General features: G+C 43.0%; 1 protein-coding gene across 1 annotated transcript in view; it reads left to right on the top strand.

Annotated features, from left to right (window-relative positions):
- UNC79 (unc-79 homolog, NALCN channel complex subunit) overlaps positions 1-18475 on the top strand; it is a 298085-nt gene that overhangs the window by 213393 nt on the left and 66217 nt on the right. The window contains exons 38-41 of the mRNA XM_033953271.1: positions 9818-9930; positions 10043-10128; positions 11529-11702; positions 17948-18016. Of these exons, the coding sequence (XP_033809162.1) occupies positions 9818-9930; positions 10043-10128; positions 11529-11702; positions 17948-18016 (442 nt within the window). The remainder of the gene's footprint in view (positions 1-9817; positions 9931-10042; positions 10129-11528; positions 11703-17947; positions 18017-18475) is intronic.

The following is an 18475-nucleotide window of genomic DNA, read 5'->3' as shown; positions in this document are numbered from 1 at the left end:
CAAAATGGTTTCATTGCCAATAGATTGTCTACTAACAATGCTCGCACCTTCCTCAATGTGATTGCTCACGCTGACAGCCTGTCAGAACCTCTGGTGGCTATGGGTTTGGACGCAGAGAAAGCCTTTGATAGGATTGAGTGGTCATATCTCTTTCAGGTGCTACATTGGTTTGGCTTTCATGATGATTTTTTGACTATTCTTAAAGTTCTATACTCTTCACCTACAACTAAGATCTATATAAATGGATTCTTTTCAACCTCTTTCTCTCCATCCAGAGGGACTCGCCAAGGTTGTCCACTGTCGCCTCTTCTGTTTAATCTGGCACTTGAGCCATTACTTATTGCTTTGCGGAATCATTCCAATATCAGAGGTTTTCAATGTGATGGAAGAGAAATTAAACTATCGGCATATGCCGACGATGTGCTCCTATATGTGTCTACTGACTCCTTATCCAATGTACTCGAGACCATTGAATCTTACTCCTCCATTTCAGGTTATAAACTCAATGTATCCAAAACAGAGGTCATGCCTCTCAATTCCCCAGAATCGTGTACAGTAGTGCAACGCCTTGGTCTGCAATGGTCAGGGAGGAAACTTAAATATCTTGGGGTTTTGTATGCACCGACTATAGAGGAAACAATAACATTAAATTCGGAACAGCTGATTTCTACGGTAACGAAACTCACCGCCCAGTGGTCCCCACTGCGTCTATCTTGGTGGGGACGACTTGAGACAATAAAAATGATGATCACACCGGTGGTGAACTACACACTAAGTATGATTCCAATCTATTTTCCCATTTCTATGTACAAACGCATAGATTCTTTGCTAACCAAATTCCTGTGGAATAACTCTAATCCTAGAATTAGCCTCCAGAAACTTAAAAAAGATAAGTCTGAAGGGGGTGTCAAATTCCCTAGTTTCTACGAGTATCACACGGCTATGATCCTGCGACAAAGTTCATATTGGCTTATGGACGCCTGTTCTCCGGTTGTCCCTCCATGGACGACACTAGAAAATTCATCTAATGGTCTTCAGGATTCCTTTTACTCTATCTTTACAGAACCTTCCTGTGATGCATTTAGGGAACCTGTTCGTTCGACTAAACAAGCAATAAAAAATCTCGATAAACTTTTGAAAGTCAAGTGGAGTGATACCTCATTCGCTTACATTTGGAATAACCCTAAAATTAAGATACAAGGGAAGACGGTCAATTGGCCCTCATGGAAACGAGCGGGCATCGCTTTTCTTGCACATTTATATTCTGACACATCTTGGGTACCTTTTGAAACTTTAAGTAATGACTACCACCTACCTTCTTCTCATTATTATAGATGGTTACAGTTATGTCATGCCATCAAAGCTGGTTATGACTTATGTAATATCTCGTCTTCTAAACCATCTATATTAAAATTGTATGAATTAATGACTATCAAAACAAACAAAACAGAAGACTGCAGACCTTGTACACGATGCAGGCAGACTTTATTTATAACAAGTAAATCATTAATTAAAAACCTCTTTCTAGGCAAGGGACCCAACACGGTCCGTGTTTCGTACAATCTTCATCAGGGGTCCTATTAGGTAAAAAAAAAGGTATCAAAGGGGTAACCTTGGATAAATAGCGATAAAAGTGACACGCTGTAGGAACTAAAACGCTGGTGGCACGCTGTGGAACCTGCGACGTTGGTGACACGCTGAGACTAGATCCGAGTCAATATATTTCAGTAGCATGCTTGACTAACTGGCCCTGAAGCAGTGGGTTTAAATAAGTTTCCACGAAACGCTGGCCACGTTGGCATGGTCTGAAGCAGTTTGCTGGGGATATATTATTTGAAAGCTAAGTAATTTCAATGGATATTGGATGTTTAAATTAAGTCTCTCATAAGGAAATAGTGCATCTATCTAGAGAATTTAGGTTTTTAGAAAGCTGATATTTTAGAATAAGTTATTCGAAATAAATTTAAATAAAAAGATAAAAATTTTTTTAGGAATTTACTTACAATAAATTTAAAACCCTTTTAGTTGAGGTAAGGGACTGGAAGGTTGCCGATGATTAGAGCTAAGGAGCCGGGGAAGCACACAGACTTGTATGGTCAGAGTCTATGATTTGCGTAGGCTCGATTACTGAGGCCCTTCCAGTTAGTTAATGATATTTTTTGCACTCTTTCATATTCAGTGGGAAATTAGGGGTCTTTATTATTGTGAATATTATTCTCACTAAGGGATTTGAGTATAGAATGTTATTTCACCCAGCAAGGTGCATGAAGATTCCTTTGAGGCCCCTGTACATCTCAGATACCCCCCTCCCCTTTATGAATATGTTTGGGACGTCCCCTCCTCCTCAGGCTTCAGTATAACATGTGCCCCTCATTATCTCTTTGATAATGTGGAGTTCTTCTTCCAATATTACTAGCATCTGAAATTGTGAGGAGAGGGGAAGGCATTTGATCATTCCCCCACCCCGGTGTCAGCTTTAGCTAATGCAAAGAAGTTAAAATTGGGTGCCTGCCCACATTTTACTGTGCCCCCACGTCTCATTTAAATATACTGAAATCCGCTTAGCAGTTCATCACTATAGGAATCCTACAATTTTTGTTGGTACTTTAAGTTCTAAGAATTGCAACATAAATCAAACCTACAGGATCTGTAGACATGCAGAAAATATAATCCTAATTAGAAAGCGGCAGTGGAAGTGGAAAGGAACATTGCTAATTGATGACCATGCCTGCCAGTTTTCAATCTATTCAGGCATCTTTGAGGGGAGATTAATGACACAGCGACCGTTGATTCGCTTACACTACATTGATGGATGACCGTAAGAGACAAGTGGCTGATGGAGTGAATGTTGTTACCGCAGTGGATCTTACATATATGAAAAGTTGTCACCTTATTTATCATCTTCTACTTTCTGAATTCCCTTCAGCTTTTCTGCTAGTTAAGCCATGCAGACTGAGGTTCCCTGTTGGCGAGTCAATGAGCCGAGAAGCTTCCTTTGAGAAGGATTTCTCCTATAAATAACACCTTGGCGGCCCGCTGCTGTCCTTCCTTTCTCCTAATCCTGCTGGATTTGTTAGATGTGATCATAAGATCTGCCATAGTGGGTCCACCCTGTTTCCGACAGTCCGGATCACAAGTAGAGAGTGATGCAGGGACAAAGATTCATCCCTGTCCGCTTATTGTCCCCGCGGTGAAGCACATTTCTCGTTTCTGCTCCCGCAGTCTTCATTTTCTTCCCCGCATCACCCCGCTCAAAGAAGAAAGATGATTTTGTGCAATTTTATGGGCCTAAGACATTGCAAATAAACATTTTAAGCCTATAGTGTGTGTTTGTGGGAGGGTTCTAACGTCTATTTTGATTGAAAGAACGTCAATAAAACTACTATTTGTGCGCACAGAAAACCAAACATCGGGACCAAGTTGACATAAGCAAAAATGTTCTATTACCTTACTTTGTGAGCATTTCTTCAGATATATCGTAGACATGCACATACACACATAAACACTCCCAGGGAAGCTGGAAAGAAGTCCATGCTTTCCCTGCTTAATCACCTGTCGTTTATAGCTACTCTGAGAAAAAATTCAGATACTGGATGTTTAGTGTAGCTTCAAAAGAATACTTCTCCCCACTGTATGAGCACCACTCATTAATAAAGGGTTAGTACTTCTGTAACGGATGGTATGTATTCTGTATGCACTCCAGGGAATTATGTACCCCCCCAAAAAAAAAATGTACAGAAAAATAACATATTGAATGGAATAATAATTGCAGTTTTCTGGAAATATATGAAGGTACTTTAATACTTAGCTTGTCAGTCTAGTATCTTCCTGTTGGCCATGTAAACAGTGATATTTCAACAGCACTAACACCATTTCTGAGGTTACTAGCAACCAAAAACTTAAGTGTTTTGGGGAGGTTTTTAAAATGGCCACCAGGCTTCAGCTCTGCTAACCTGTAGTAAGGGGTTGAGTTACCAAAGATTAGGTGTAGCTGATATGGATAATATGTGCTATCTATCAAGAACCAGATATGACACTGCTGCTCCTTGAAATCTTAGGCAAGTCACATAACCATCCATTGAATTGGGTACAAAACTTAAATTATAAGCTCTCCAGGATGATGAAAATATCTGCTGTACCTGAATGAAATTTGCCTTAAGCTATTACTGAGAAAGATGTGATCTAAATCCAAAATCCAGAAACAGGCATACTGTGAAGAAATACAGAACATTACCAATGTCATCCAAGACCTGAAGAGCAATTCTACCGTACCATAATAGCAGTAACATCTATGAGTCATGTAACAAGGACCTACTTAGGAAGACACAGCACTGAACACTGCAATGGATACTAGAACATCAGTCAACCTACTGGAAAACTAAAGAAGCCAGATTAGTAGAGATCCATCCTGCACAGTTAATGTTAACAGAAAACCACGTCTATGTCATATACGCAGAACACAGACGGACACAGTATAGAAAAACTAACCACAAATTAAAAATAGAAATCTGTAGAAAAATATTAAACTGAATCCCCTAAAAGCCACAGTGCAACACCAGAGAAATAGAAAAAGTGATGCATGCCCCCTGTACTGTACAAAATATAAAGATAGCAGACATAAATTTTAAAAACTGACATATTTTAATCACTACATTAAAAGTTAACAAATATAAATAAAACAAAAAGTGGGGGAAATGATGCTATTTTATTGGACTAAATACATAATTCAATTAGCCAAAATCACCATCCTCAGGTTAGGACAGTACACTGCAGTTAGGGTATCTAGTTCTGACAGGAGGAAGGAGGGTTTGTTTTCCAACAGTTAGTTCAATAAAGATATATCACCTTATTTCCATTTTCTGTATTTATAAATGTTAAATAACACAGCTACCACACTACTTTATCCTATACCAGGGATGTCAAAGTCCCTCCTCGAGGGCTGCAATGCAGTCGGGTTTTCAGGATTTCCCCAATGAATATGCATGAGATCTATTAGCATACAATGAAAGCAGTGCATGCAAATAGATCTCATGCATATTCATTGGGGAAATCCTGAAAACCCGACTGGATTACAGCCCTCAAGGAGGGACTTTGACACCCCTGTCCTATACTAAAAATAAAATCCATTGTTTTTATTTTGTTATCTGGCCATTTACGTTTTTCTAATTGTATGGGTCCCAATCTCTGGTTTCTGCTTTCCTCGGCTTCTCTTTAACTCTTTGTCCATCTGTCATTTTCTCTTCTTTCTTCTCATTTTCCTTTCAGCTTTTTCTCTATGCAATTTTCAGTTTCCTCCTTTTTTTATACTGTGTCTACCTAAAGTTTGCCATTTCTTTCCTCGCTCTGGCTCTCCTATTTCACTTCCTCAATCCTCTCCCCCCCCCCCCACCACATTCAGCATTTGCTCCCTCTCTTTCCCTCTTCCATCCAGTGTGTACCTTATTTCTGTCTCTTCTCTTTCCCCTTTCCATCCAGCATCTACCCCATTTCATTCTCTCTCCTCTCCCCACTTCCACTCAGTGCTTGCCTTCTCTCCCCCCCCCCCACACTTCTATTCAGGTTCAGCTTGTCTGTTCCCATGTCCCCATTTTATCCTCTCCTTACTCATACTTCCAATGTGTTAGTCTCCCTGCTTTCCCCATCCAGCATGCCTGTCCCCCCTCTCCTTCCATCTAGTGTGTTTGTTTGTCCCCCTGTATCCCTCATCCAGCATGCCTGTCCCCATCTCCTTCCATCCAGAATTTCTGTCCCCTCCCCTTCCATCCAGCGTGTCTGTCCCCCTGTCTTTCTCATTCAGCCTTTCCCCTCCCCTTCTATCCAGGATCTTCCCTCCTGCATCTAACTAACCCCTCCTGCCTGACACAGATGCTGACTCCGACGCTGACGCTGCTGCTTCTCCAGACTAACAACAGCAGCAGTGGAGGCAAAAGAAAAGTAAAGCCATTGAGAGTCCCTTATCTTTCTCCATAGGGCAGCCAGACCTGCCTCCCTCTGACATCATTTCCAGTTCAGGGGCAGAACCAGCCATGACATCAGAGGGAGTCAGTTCCGGCAGCCTCAAGGAAGAAGAGAAGGGACTTGTGACGGTTTTATCTTTGTTTTGCTGCTGCCGCCGTTGCTGTTAGTTAAGATAAACAGTGGCAGTGGTAGCAGCAGACACGTCTTCATTACTGCGGGAATGCTGGGAGAATGGTTCCCACTCCCGCGGTAGTACTATGAAATAGATCCACCATTCCCACGGCATTCCCAATGGAATTTTCCGAGGTTCATCCCATTACCGTAGTAATTACCTTGGTATTGTCACGGTAATGGTTCCCGTGTCACGTTCTAATCACAAGCACCTGGTAGATTCCCAAAGAGTAGATTCCACATTGTTTATTCCTAGAGATAAGCAAAGTCTTTCCCCAAATCTACTTGGTTAAAAACGGTTCATAGACTTTTTTCTTCTAAGAACTTGTCTAAATGTTTTAAAACCTAGCTGCACTAACTACTTTTACCATATCCTTTGGCAACCAATTCCATGATTCCCTTATGTTTCTGTATCTTGGCACAGGACTGTAGCTAAGCGAGAGGCAAGACCCTCTGTCTTCAATTGTCAATGTATTTCTCACAGTTCGTTTCGGTTTTGGTAAGATCTGGTTTTGAAATGCTCTAAAAATACAGGGGAAGATGGCTTTTGTTACTCCTTGATCTTGAATCTTGGAAGAAAATACCATTTTTATTAAGCTATGGCTATTCTGCGCCTTAAGGCCCTAATACATCTTTGTAAAAGGAGCCCCTAGTGTAAAAGGTAACAGAAAACAGAAGGAACTACCAGTGTATAAACCAGGTTTGAATAAAGAAAGGACATTTATCACTTAGAGACCTGGAAAAATACAGTATGATTAATCTGTTTTGTTATTTCAGTGTTGAACAGAAGCTGCTCTTGCTTTGACCCTCAAATGTGAAGTAGCTTTAAAAGAGTTAATACTTCCAGAAATCTGCAGTTGGGCTAAAAAAAATGGTGGGAAACAAAGGTTTTGTAGAGTCCAGAGTCCTGTTTAAGTTCTCCTGCATTTGTTATAAAGCAGTTTTCATTATGCTACCTGGCTACCTTGCTCCTCACTTCTTTTTGAGTCACTCCAACAAGAATACACGTAGGATAAACTTGTTTAAGTACCCCTCTATAAAATCTTGCCATTATAAGAAGTCCTTTGAGAGAACTCTCTCATTTCAGGCTGCCAAATTGAATATGTGGCTCGGAAAAACCATGTAAGAGGCTACTTTCTATTTTGATTTTAGGAAATTGTTACACACATCTGTTTGATAGGTTGAAGTGGCATACGTGACACCCGGGTCCCATCATTTTTTGACATCCCCCCATCTGTATGAAAAACATGATTTTTAGTAACAATCCACACGTCACACATGAGTACCTAGGAAAAGGCAGCATCTTACTGCAGTGAGCAGTACATCAATAAACCCATTGTAAAACTAAACAAGCCAGACTAGTACAGATCAATCCTACACAGCCAATCCTAACGGAAAACCATGTCCTTTCGATCACACTGAACACGGAAAACACCTTCGCCTAGTATGGAATCACAAACTAACTCCTCCCCCTTTTACAAAACTGTAGTGTGGTTTTTAGCCACGGTGGTAACAGCTCAGAAGCCAACGCTAAAAAACGCTCTACAGTTTTGTAAATGGAAAGTTAGAATAAAAATACGTAGACAAAGGTTAAACTAAAGCACCAAGAAGCTGGACTCTGCATACAATGCAACATCACAGAAACAGCGATGCATCTCACCTAAAGCAAAAATAAATAAATTAATAGAATTTTTTTCTACCTTGTCTTCTCTGGTTTCTGCTTTCCTCATCTTTTTGTCACTCTCTTCCTTTCATCCACTGTCTAACCTCTCTCTGCCCCTTCTATATGGCATCTTCTCTCTTTCTATTCCCGTTCTAGAAACTTTATGCATCCCCCTTCCATTTCTCTCTTCACCCCCATTAGTCTGGCATCCATCTTCCTCCCTTCCCTCCTCCAATGGTCTGGCATCTCTCCTCTCCTCTTCTTCCCTTCCCTCTCCCACACCCACATGGTCTGGCATTTCACTCTCTCCTCTCCCTTCCTCCCACTTCTTTCAGCATCTGCCCCCTTTCTCTCCCTCCATCCCAATTCCATGCAGTATCCTTCCCCCTTATGTCTCTTTCCCTGCAATTCCATCAGCATCTGCCCCTTTTTTCTCCCTCCACCACGCTTCCATACCACCCTGACCCCCTTTCTCACCCTTCACCATGATTCCATACCACCCTGACACCCCCTTTGTCACCCTTCACCATGATTCCATATCACCCTGACCCCCTTTGTCACCCTTCACCATGATTCCATACCACCCTGACTCCCTTTCTCACCCTCCATACCCTTCCATGCCACCCTGACCTCCTTTCACCACCCTACTATGCTCCTTTCATTCTCCATCCCAAAGGTCCCGCGATGACTGCTTCTGCTCCAGATGGAAGAGATAAGTGATGTCGGAGGGGGCTGGGCTGGCAGACGCAGTTAGTTGTGGCAAGATCCCGCAATGACTGCGTCTGCCAATCCACACCCCCCCCACCCCCCCGGACGTCACTTACCTCATCCGGAACAGAGGCGGTAGGCGGCGCAATCATCGAGGGACCTTCGTTCTCTTCAGCGCTCTGCTCTAAGTACGGCAGCCGCGCTGAGGTGCCGTTTGCAGCAGCGCAGGAGGTTCTGGATCCAGCCGGCTGTGCACCCCCTTGGAGTGTGCACCCGTCCCCCCATTGATACGCCACTGATAGGTTGATATCTTAATGTTTTAAACTATCTCGCTTTTTAATTGATGTATTTTAGTTATATCTGCCTGTTTTATCTGTATGTTATTTTATTTGCACTGTATGTAATGTAATGTAATGTAATTTATTTCTTATATACCGCTACATCCGTTAGGTTCTAAGCGGTTTACAGAAAATATACATTAAGATTATAAATAAGAAAGGTACTTGAAAAATTCCCTTACTGTCCCGAAGGCTCACAATCTAACTAAAGTACCTGGAGGGTAATAGAGAAGTGAAAAGTAGAGTTAGAGGAAAAATAAAAATAAAATAAACATTTTAACAAGACAGCATTGATCTAAATATTTTGGAAGGTAGAAGAGAGGAGAGAAAGGAATAGAAGCATGATGAAGTGATGAAGTGGAGCAAGTAAGTGTAGGAGGAGCGATTGATGTTTCCAGAAAGGGCTTCTTCAGGGAAGTGACTTGGCCGACAGTCCCAGGATGCCTATGTCTCCTCCCCTGAGATGTTCTCCCATCCATGCATTCCCTCCCAGACACACTGCCCATGCCCCAGCCGCTCCAAGGAGGCTGCCCCAGATGAGGCCCACGGTGAATGCAGGATTCTCTCCTCTGCGGGAAAGCCGCCCGGAGCCGACAGTCGATCTTCTTAGCGGATTGCAGGGGGGGAAGAGTTCACACTCTTGGTAGTATCGGGTCTGTGTGCTCTCGGTGGTTGTGGTTGGTCTCGTTGCTGCTTAGGTGTAAAAGCAGTTGATCTCCACTGCTGCTGATATTTAAAAGCAGGCAGATTGATCTCTCCAATGGACTGCAGGGGGAGGAGTTAATACTCCTGGCAGGATCGGGTCTGTGGGCTCTTGGTGGTTGCGGTAGGTTTCGCTATTGCTTGTATGTAAAAGCAGATTGATCTATCCAATGGAATGTATGTATCAACTATTCCTGTTGTGAACTGCTTTGAACCTTTTTGGTATAGCGGTATATAAAAATAAAATTATTATTATTATTATTTTTTTTTTCTCCAGTATGATGATTCCTGGCAATGCTGCAGGTGTGGCTAAGCAGTTTCTTCGTTGCATTTTCCATCAGCTGGCTCCCAATGGGATTCTCCCACAGCTGTTCCAGAGTAACATCAAAGGTAATGTGCTGAGCTATAATGCTTTTTTTTTGGGGGGGGGGAGGAGGGGGTCTGCGATGAGTTCATTTTTCACATGAAATAATGTGGTTAATTGTGTTGCTTTCTTTTCTAGATGGAAGTTTTTTACGGACTTTAGCCACTGCTCTAATGGACTTCAATGAGCTCAGTTCTATAGCAGCACTGAGTCAGCTTCTAGAGGTGGGGAGGCCACAAAATTCCCATTTTGAGTAGCATATCAGCCTCTGTGCCATGTATCTCAGAGCTCCATGCTCTCCAGTTAACAGTTATGTGTTGCGATTTTCCTTAATGGGTGTTAAAAACAAGCAGAAATTAGCATTGGGGTTGTACTTTGGAAGAGCTAAAAACAGAAGGCAAATCCACTGCAAACCAAAGGGCAAACACCACAGTGGCGGAGATGAAAGCCCCCCCCCCCAAAAAAGGCGCACAAATGGATGGATAAATTTGTTGTGTAGTAATAAAACGACTCAACGCGAATCATGTTTTGCCTGCATCAGGAGTCAGATTGAAGGGTTGGTTGATGGAAAACCATACTTGGTGTTCCAAACATCAACCTATAAAAACATCCAATTATCATAAATCTAATGAAAATCAGAATCCGCAGCAATGATTACTGGTTGCAATGAGCTTGATATAACGCTGTGGTTTCTGTTTTTCATTAGATTTATGATAACTGGATGTTTTCATAGGTTGATATTTATAGGTTGATAATTTCTTGCTTTTCTTCACACGTTGGGGTTACTGTTGATCCACAAGGCACTATTCCTAACTGTATTAATAACAACTTTACCAAGTATATTTCTCACCCCGAGGCGGGCGTATCTTACACTGAAACACGGTGCCGTGTCGGGTTGACAATTTTGTGGATCCATACAATAAACTTATGATGTTATAAATCCTTTTTTGGCTTTTCATTAGGAAAGACCTTTGTCCATTCCCACTTTTTTCTGAGTGCTGTGTTTTTCATGGGATTTTATCCTGCTGGACTCTTTTTTTATTTTTGTTTACCTTAATAACAGCAACACAAAATCCCTCAACTGGCAGATACTATGAAGCCACACAAAAATCTGCAAATACAGTTCTCGGAAACTATAGGCAGTAGTTGTTGTGGGTAGTGGGAAAGCAGAAAGAGGGACCAGTTATGGAGAGTTCAAGAACCCGACTCTCAAGATTACTAATTGTCCCAGCTTGCAGGTAGTGATAGTTGTAAAGGAAACACAGTCTTGCTTTTTGTGACCTACCTCCCTCCCATATCTTGGGGACACACTAGTACCGTAAGTCCAGACACACTGGCTGAGAACTATTGGTCTGGAAGGATCACATTTGGGAAAGATCATATTTTGGGGACGCCCTCGCCATGAAATATCCCATCTGTTATGCTATTATGCACTCATATATTCCGCTTCATAAACTTCATGCACCATCGGGCAATATTGTAGGGGGTCTTTAAATCATTTTCTCCATTTTCACAATCATGAGGGTCAGGTAAAAGCCACAGAACAGTCCAGAGCCTGCAATGCGTTTGCAAAGTGTATTTGCTTAACGGTGTGCAGTGAACTAAAGAGAGCATTCTTTTGTAGGGACTAAATAACAAAAAGAACTTGCCAACAGGGGGCGGAATGCTACGCTGTTTAGAAAACATTGCTACGTTTATGGAGGCTTTGCCAATGGATTCGCCTAGTAACCTCTGGACCACTATCTGCAACCAGTTCCAGACATTCTTTGCCAAGCTGCCTTGTGTTTTACCACTGAAGGTACTGGATGTGAACACAACGTTCATTAACACGCCCTTATTTATTTAGCTAATGTTGTAGTTAATCATTATGCATTGTCTAGGTATACTTTGTATAATGCTCAGTACTTGTCCAATTTTAGCGCAGAGAGCCGCGCTGAATGGCCCGCGCTGCTCCCGACGCTCATAGGAACTCTATGGGTGTCGGGAGCAGCACAGGCCATTCAGCACGGCTCCCAGCGCTAAAACCGCCAGCGGGGTTTAGTAGAAGAGGGGGTTTGTGTCTCTACAGCAGTGTCTCTCAAATATTTGTAGCTCTGGTACACTAAACGGAGCAAATGTTTTTCGTGGCACATTATAATTAAAATTATAAAATTGCAAAACCAACAAAGAAATTCAATTTGAGTTATTTATTTAAAGTTTTTAAAGTTGTGTATGGGTAATTGTAACAACGGTGAAACTAAAGTAGATGGAATAGAATTGCTAATCAATGCGATGGATGTGCTTGTTTTTGAGTGCAAATTAACTCAAAACACGGCTCGATAGTCAAGAAGCAGGCACGCATTTCATCATCCACTATCTGCAGTCATTCTCTTTTTTTAAAAATGTGTTTTTTTAAGTTCAGTGCTTTTTTATTGAATTTTTAATAGCAATTAACAAAAACATAAAGCATTCTTTTTTTTTTTTAATTTAATTTAATTTCTGTTGGAGCTGAAAATCCAAGTTCACAAAGATAAGATCCAAATGGTAACAAAGCCTTGATTGCTTTGCTGCTCAATAAAAATAAAAGTAACATTTCTTGCCGTTAGTTTTCAGGACCAATCACATCAAAGAATGATGCTTGTCTGGGCGGTTGTATCCTTACGCAAACAGACACTCATAACATTGACAGACTCTTGCGTGCGTGATGTGCATGTCTTCTATTCTAGTGTATACTTATGAAGGGAATTTTTTAAAATAAAGTAAAATCTGGAATCTCTCGTAACACACCTGGATCGATCTTATATATATATTTTTTAATTGTATGAGGCCACATATGCACATTAATGACTAAAACACAGCCAAATGTGTGGTCCCTTATAAAATGACCTCCTAAGACCCCATACGCCCTCATCTGGAGTATTGCGTCCTGCACTGGTTGCCATACATGAAGAAGGACACGGTACTACTCGAAAGGGTCCAGAGAAGAGCGACTAAGATGGTTAAGGGGCTGGAGGAGCTGCCGTACAGCGAAAGATTAGGGAAACTGGGCCTTTTCTCCCTCGAACAGAGGAGATTGAGAGGGGACATGATCGAAACATTCAAGGTACTGAAGGGAATAGACTTAGTAAATAAGGACAGGTTGTTCACCCTCTCCAAGGTAGGGAGAACGAGAGGGCACTCTCTAAAGTTGAAAGGGGATAGATTCCGTACAAACGTAAGGAAGTTCTTCTTCACCCAGAGACTGGTAGAAAGCTGGAACGCCCTTCCAGAGGCTGTTATAGGGGAAAACATCCTCCAGGGATTCAAGACAAAGTTAGACAAGTTTCTGATGAACAAGAACGTGCGCTGGTAGGGCTAGTCTCAGTTAGGGTGCTGGTCTTAGACCAGAGGGCCGCCGCGTGAGCGGACTTCTGGGCACGATGGACCACTGGTCTGACTCAGCAGTGGCAATTCTTATGTTCTTATGTTCCAGTGATGATTGGGGTTCATGCATTTTTTGCAAAACCTAGAGGCACTTTTCGGAGCCCACTGAGGATCAAAAAAATACTTATATATATGAAAAATTTAAATACTGGAAGTTGATGGTATAGTTTAGTTTGTAGATATTCCAGTAAGTTATTAGCTAGTTATATTGTTGCTATATAAATTTAGCCATGGCCATTAGCACTGATGAAAATGTTGTGCAAATGCCCGTGCCCAAATTTAAGGTGCAGAGGCCTCAACTCTGTAATTAAGCATGTAATTTAAAGGAACGCCCCAATCCACCCATTTCTGTGCCCCCTTTTTTGACTTTATGTAAATATACACAGGTAACCCTTAATTAATTCTAATCAATGCCAATGATTGCTCGTTAAAATGCCAGCTATTAGTGCTAATTAACTTTTTAAGGTAATTAAATTACACAGGCAATTTGGAAGCCCGACCAGAATTGCGTGAGCAATTTTTGGCATGCTTTATAGAATTTGCGGGTAAGGAAGGGCCCAGTTCTATAAGCGGCGCCTAAGACATGTAAATCTTAAGTAAGGCGCCTATAGAATTGAACCTAGCAGCACCTAAACTGGACTTAGGCATCGGTAGACGTCTCAACCGTAGGCGCATCTTAATTACGCCAGGGTTTTTTTTGGCCTAAATGACGTTGCCTAAGTTAGGCGCTTACAGCACCTAAGTTCGAAACAGACGCCTACATGTAAAATACACCCACGGTCTGCTCCTAACCACGCCTACTTTCAGGTAGGCGCCTACCAGGGCAGGATTAATTCGTCGAGGGCCCCTAGGCACACAAGTACACTGGGCCCCCCGCCCCACCCCACCATGTGTCCAGGCGGAAACAGGAAGCTGCGTCAGAGGGAAGCTTTGGGCAAGCAGCACCGCTTGCACAATTACAGTTCCTGTTGCCTTTCTTACCCGCGTTGTTTGCTTGTCTTACTTTCCGTTGATGGGGGGGGGGGGGCGTGTTGCCGATTGGGGTGGGGCCCGCATTGCCAGTCGATGCTGGAGGGGCCCATCGCCGTTTGGAAAAAACAATGTTGATGCCCTCCTTCATCGGGCCCCCTTGACCATTTCGGGCCCAATTCATTTTAATTCAAACCAATTATGAGGTGCTAATTGCTTGTTAAGCTTTCTAAATAAGGTGCCTAGATTGGTTAGGAGCACCGATCTAGACTCTTACCTTTATTTAAACATATATGCAGGATATAAATGTTTAAATCACAGGTGTCAAAGTCGGTCCTCGAGGGCCGGAACCCAGTCGGGTTTTCAGGATTTCCCCAATGAATCTGCATGAGATCTATTTGCATGCACTGCTTTCAATGCATATTCATTGGGGAAATCCAGAAAACCCGACTGGATTCCGGCCCTCGAGGAGGGACTTTGACACCCCTGCTTTAAATAAAGGTAAGAGTCTATGCGGGTTACAACAGCACTTTCATAATTAGAACAACACAACCAAATAATAACGTAACATAATATCAACCTACAATCTCGCTCCCATTACTTAAAACAGAAAAAGGTCAAACTATATTTGAACTAAATACCGCCCAACTGTGGGGAGGCATTTCTAAATAAAAACACTTTCAAACTTTTACGTGAAGTCAAAAAACCCAGGAATCAGACGAATAGAATCTGAGAGTGAGTTCCATAGCAGGGGAAATACTTTTAAAACCTATTGGAGGAAATTGTTTTCACTCGGAGAATGGTTAAGCTCTGGAACGCGTTGCCAGAGGATGTGGTAAGAGCGGATAGCGAGGCTGGTTTTAAGAAAGGTTTGGACAAGTTCCTGGAGGAAAAGTCCATAGGCTGTTATTGAGAAAGACACGGGGGAAGCCACTGCCCTGGATCGGTAGCATGGAATGTTGCTACTCCTTGGGGTTCCGGAATCTTTTGTTACTCTTTGGGGTTCCGGAATCTTTTGTTACTCTTTGGGATTCCAGAATCTTGCTATTCGTTAGGATTCTGAATGGAATGTTGCTACTCCTTGGGGTTCTGGAATCTTTTGTTACTCTTTGGGATTCCAGAATCTTGCTATTCGTTAGGATTCTGAATGGAATGTTGCTACTCCTTGGGTTTTGGCCAGGTACTAGGGACCTGGATGGCCACCATGAGAACAGGCTACTGGGCTTGATGGACCATTGGTCTGACCCAGTAAGGCTGTTATGTTCTTATGTCCTACCATCTCAAAGATTTGAGAGTGGCTTACAGTTTTGGTTATAGAATCTGCCAGTAAATGTCTACTTCTAATGTGAATCAAAGTACCTTCCCATTTCCCCAAAGCATCCTGATCTACTCTTTACCTCCCTTGGAAATTGCCAGATATTATCTTTTGTAATCCGCCTTGAATCGCAAGGTAATGGCGGAATAGAAATCACTAATGTAATGTAATGCAATTTTCAGCCTTCAAATTACTGCCAGCTTTTCTATGAGTACTTCCTGTATAAAATTTGTTATGTTGGCCACTCCAAATCTAAGGGAGATGTTTGCTTGAACCCTGTGGATTAACACATAAGTAACTGGGAATGGCAAGCAGTGGTTTAGTAAGGAGAGAGCTGGGAGGGGGGAGCGGTCCACCCTGGGTGCTGTCTTGGTGAGGGTGCAGGCACCTGTCCTTCTCCCTGTCCCCCGCTCCTTCCACTGCCACACATGCGCACCCCTTCCCTACCCCGTACCTCTGTAACGTTCCTGGCGCAAGCAGCAACCCCCAACCTGCTGTCATGCTTGCTCCAGCTCTTCCTCTATCCTCGCTTTCTGGACCCGCGCTTAGGAAGTGACGTCAGAGGGAAAGCCGACAGTGGCGCGAAAGCAGCTTGGGGGGTTGCTGCTCACGCCAGAAATGTTACAGATGTATGGGGGAAGAGAATTGGCATGCGTGTGGCAGGAGGGGGTGGGGAAGGAGTGTGTGGAGGTGGGGGGGGGGCAAAGGAGGGAGAGGCACCACCGCACCGGGCACCTCTCACCCTCGGGTTCATAGTCATTCGCGCGAGAGACTTCAGTGCGCCGACATTGCAGCGCCGACAATTCGGCACAAGACACCAGCGCGCCGCCTAAAAAGTGACTTTTAAAGAGCTCCAACGCGGGGTGTTAGTGGGGAATCCCCCCCAGTTTACTTCATACTCTTCGCACTGCCATGGGGGGTGAGGGTTGGAACCCTCCATTATAGAGTAAATTTAACTTTTTCCTGATTTTTTAGGAAAAAGTTAAGTTTTCTCTATAATGTGGGGGGTTGCACCCCCCACACCCCCCCAACGGCAGCGCGAACAGTCTGAAGTAAAGTTGGGGGGTTCCCCCACCACATACCCCGTCGGAGCTCTTTAAAAGTCACTTTTTAGGCGGCGCGCTGGTGTCTTGCGCCAAATTATCAGCGCTGCAATATCGGCGCGCTGAAGTCTCGTGCGCTTTTGTCCCGTCACCCACCCTCGCTATGCCACTGGTGGTAAGGGAGGAGGAATGAGGAACCATAGAAGAGCTATGTTGGCAAACATATGGTGAGAACACCATATGCTGTTGGCCTGAACTTTAGACCTACTCAGGGAAGAAGGAGGGAAGAGAAAGGGAGGAAGAATTGAAGCAGTCAGTTGGGTTGAGAAGAAAGTTGGAATCAGGCACCTGATGAGCTAATGAATTAGAAGACAGACTTAACAAGGAGAAGAATATGGAACGGCAGAATGGAGCAAAAGGGCTATGGAGTAGAAAAAGGTATAAAGCAGGGATTTTGCATCTTATCTCATCCTTCTTCCCATTTGTAAAGGTATTCCACCCAAATTGTTTTCCCCTGCACCCCAATCTCTGACTAGATACTTCCTTTTGATTCAAACCATCTTGGTTCTCTTCCATTTGCAATTTGTATCCCAGAAAGTACTTTTTCTGTTCCCCTTACACTCATTGTATGTATCTCGTTGTAAACATCTCTTACTTCTTGTAAACATCTCTTACTCTCATTGTATGTATCTCGTTGTAAACATCTCTTACTTCTTGTAAACATCTCTTACTCTCATTGTATGTATCTCGTTGTAAACATCTCTTACTTCTTGTTGTAAACATCTCTTACTTCTTGTTGTAAACATCTCTTACTCTCTTTGTATGTAACTTGTTGTAAACTGCTTTGAACTTATGGTATAGCGGTATATAAGAAATAAAATTATTATTATCTCAGTGAGCCCTAAACTACTGCTAGGCGCCAAAACCACCTCCCTCTCCCCCTCTTGTTTTATCCTTTCCCTCTTCCCGTCCTTTTATTTTTATTTACACAATGTCATTAAAATCTCCCCCCCCCCCAATCCCTCTCGTCTCCAACCTGTCTTAATTTTGTCCTTGTCCTGGCCTCAATCCCCCCTATTTTTATGTCAATTTTTTTTTTTTTTAAGCTATTTTAAATATTTTAATTATTATTATTGTAAACTGACCAGATACTTGTGATGGTCGGTATATTGAGCTATACATAAACTTGTGAAACGTAAGGCAAAAGTGAGTTCCGTCTTGATGGGCTGCCGTCTCAGGTCCAGCTTTCTTCCAGTTCCCGTTGCATGCCTGAAAATCAAAGAGCTGATTATTCCGTATCTCCTTCTTCCACAGTGCTCTTTAGATTCCAGTTTAAGACTGATGATTTGCCTTTTGAAGATCCCGACGACGAGTGGCACCAGAGTAAGTACCAGGAAGCACCCTTGTCAAGTTCTTTGGCAATTCATTGTCCCAGCCGGGTGGGATTTTGCTTCTATGGTTCATCATACGTCCTCAGAGGGCCTACAATCTAACTCCCCCCCCCCCCCCCCCCCCACACACACACACTTTTACAAAAACGTAGCGCGGTTTTTAGCGCCGGCTATGGCTTTAACAGCTCCAACGTTCATAGAATTCCTTAAAGGGTCAGAGTTACCACTGTGCCTAGTGCTCAAAAACCGCTCTACGGTTTTGTAAAGGGGGGTAAGTTTGTGCCTGAAGTAGTAGAGCAGTGTCCCGCAAATTTTTCCGGAGGGCGGCACACTAAATGCAATGCCCCGGCTGGAAGGCACCCGGAAGTCGACGCGGTGTCGTCATGCGCCAACGTCCGCGCATGCTCAGAGGCCCATCTTGCCGCGGCCCCGCCGTTACAGGGATCCGGGA

This window comes from Geotrypetes seraphini, chromosome 7 (genome assembly GCF_902459505.1).
Source record: "Geotrypetes seraphini chromosome 7, aGeoSer1.1, whole genome shotgun sequence".
In the NCBI taxonomy this organism is placed as follows: domain Eukaryota; kingdom Metazoa; phylum Chordata; class Amphibia; order Gymnophiona; family Dermophiidae; genus Geotrypetes; species Geotrypetes seraphini.
Note: the sequence above shows the minus strand (reverse complement) of the source record. Positions and strands in the feature narration are given on the sequence as shown.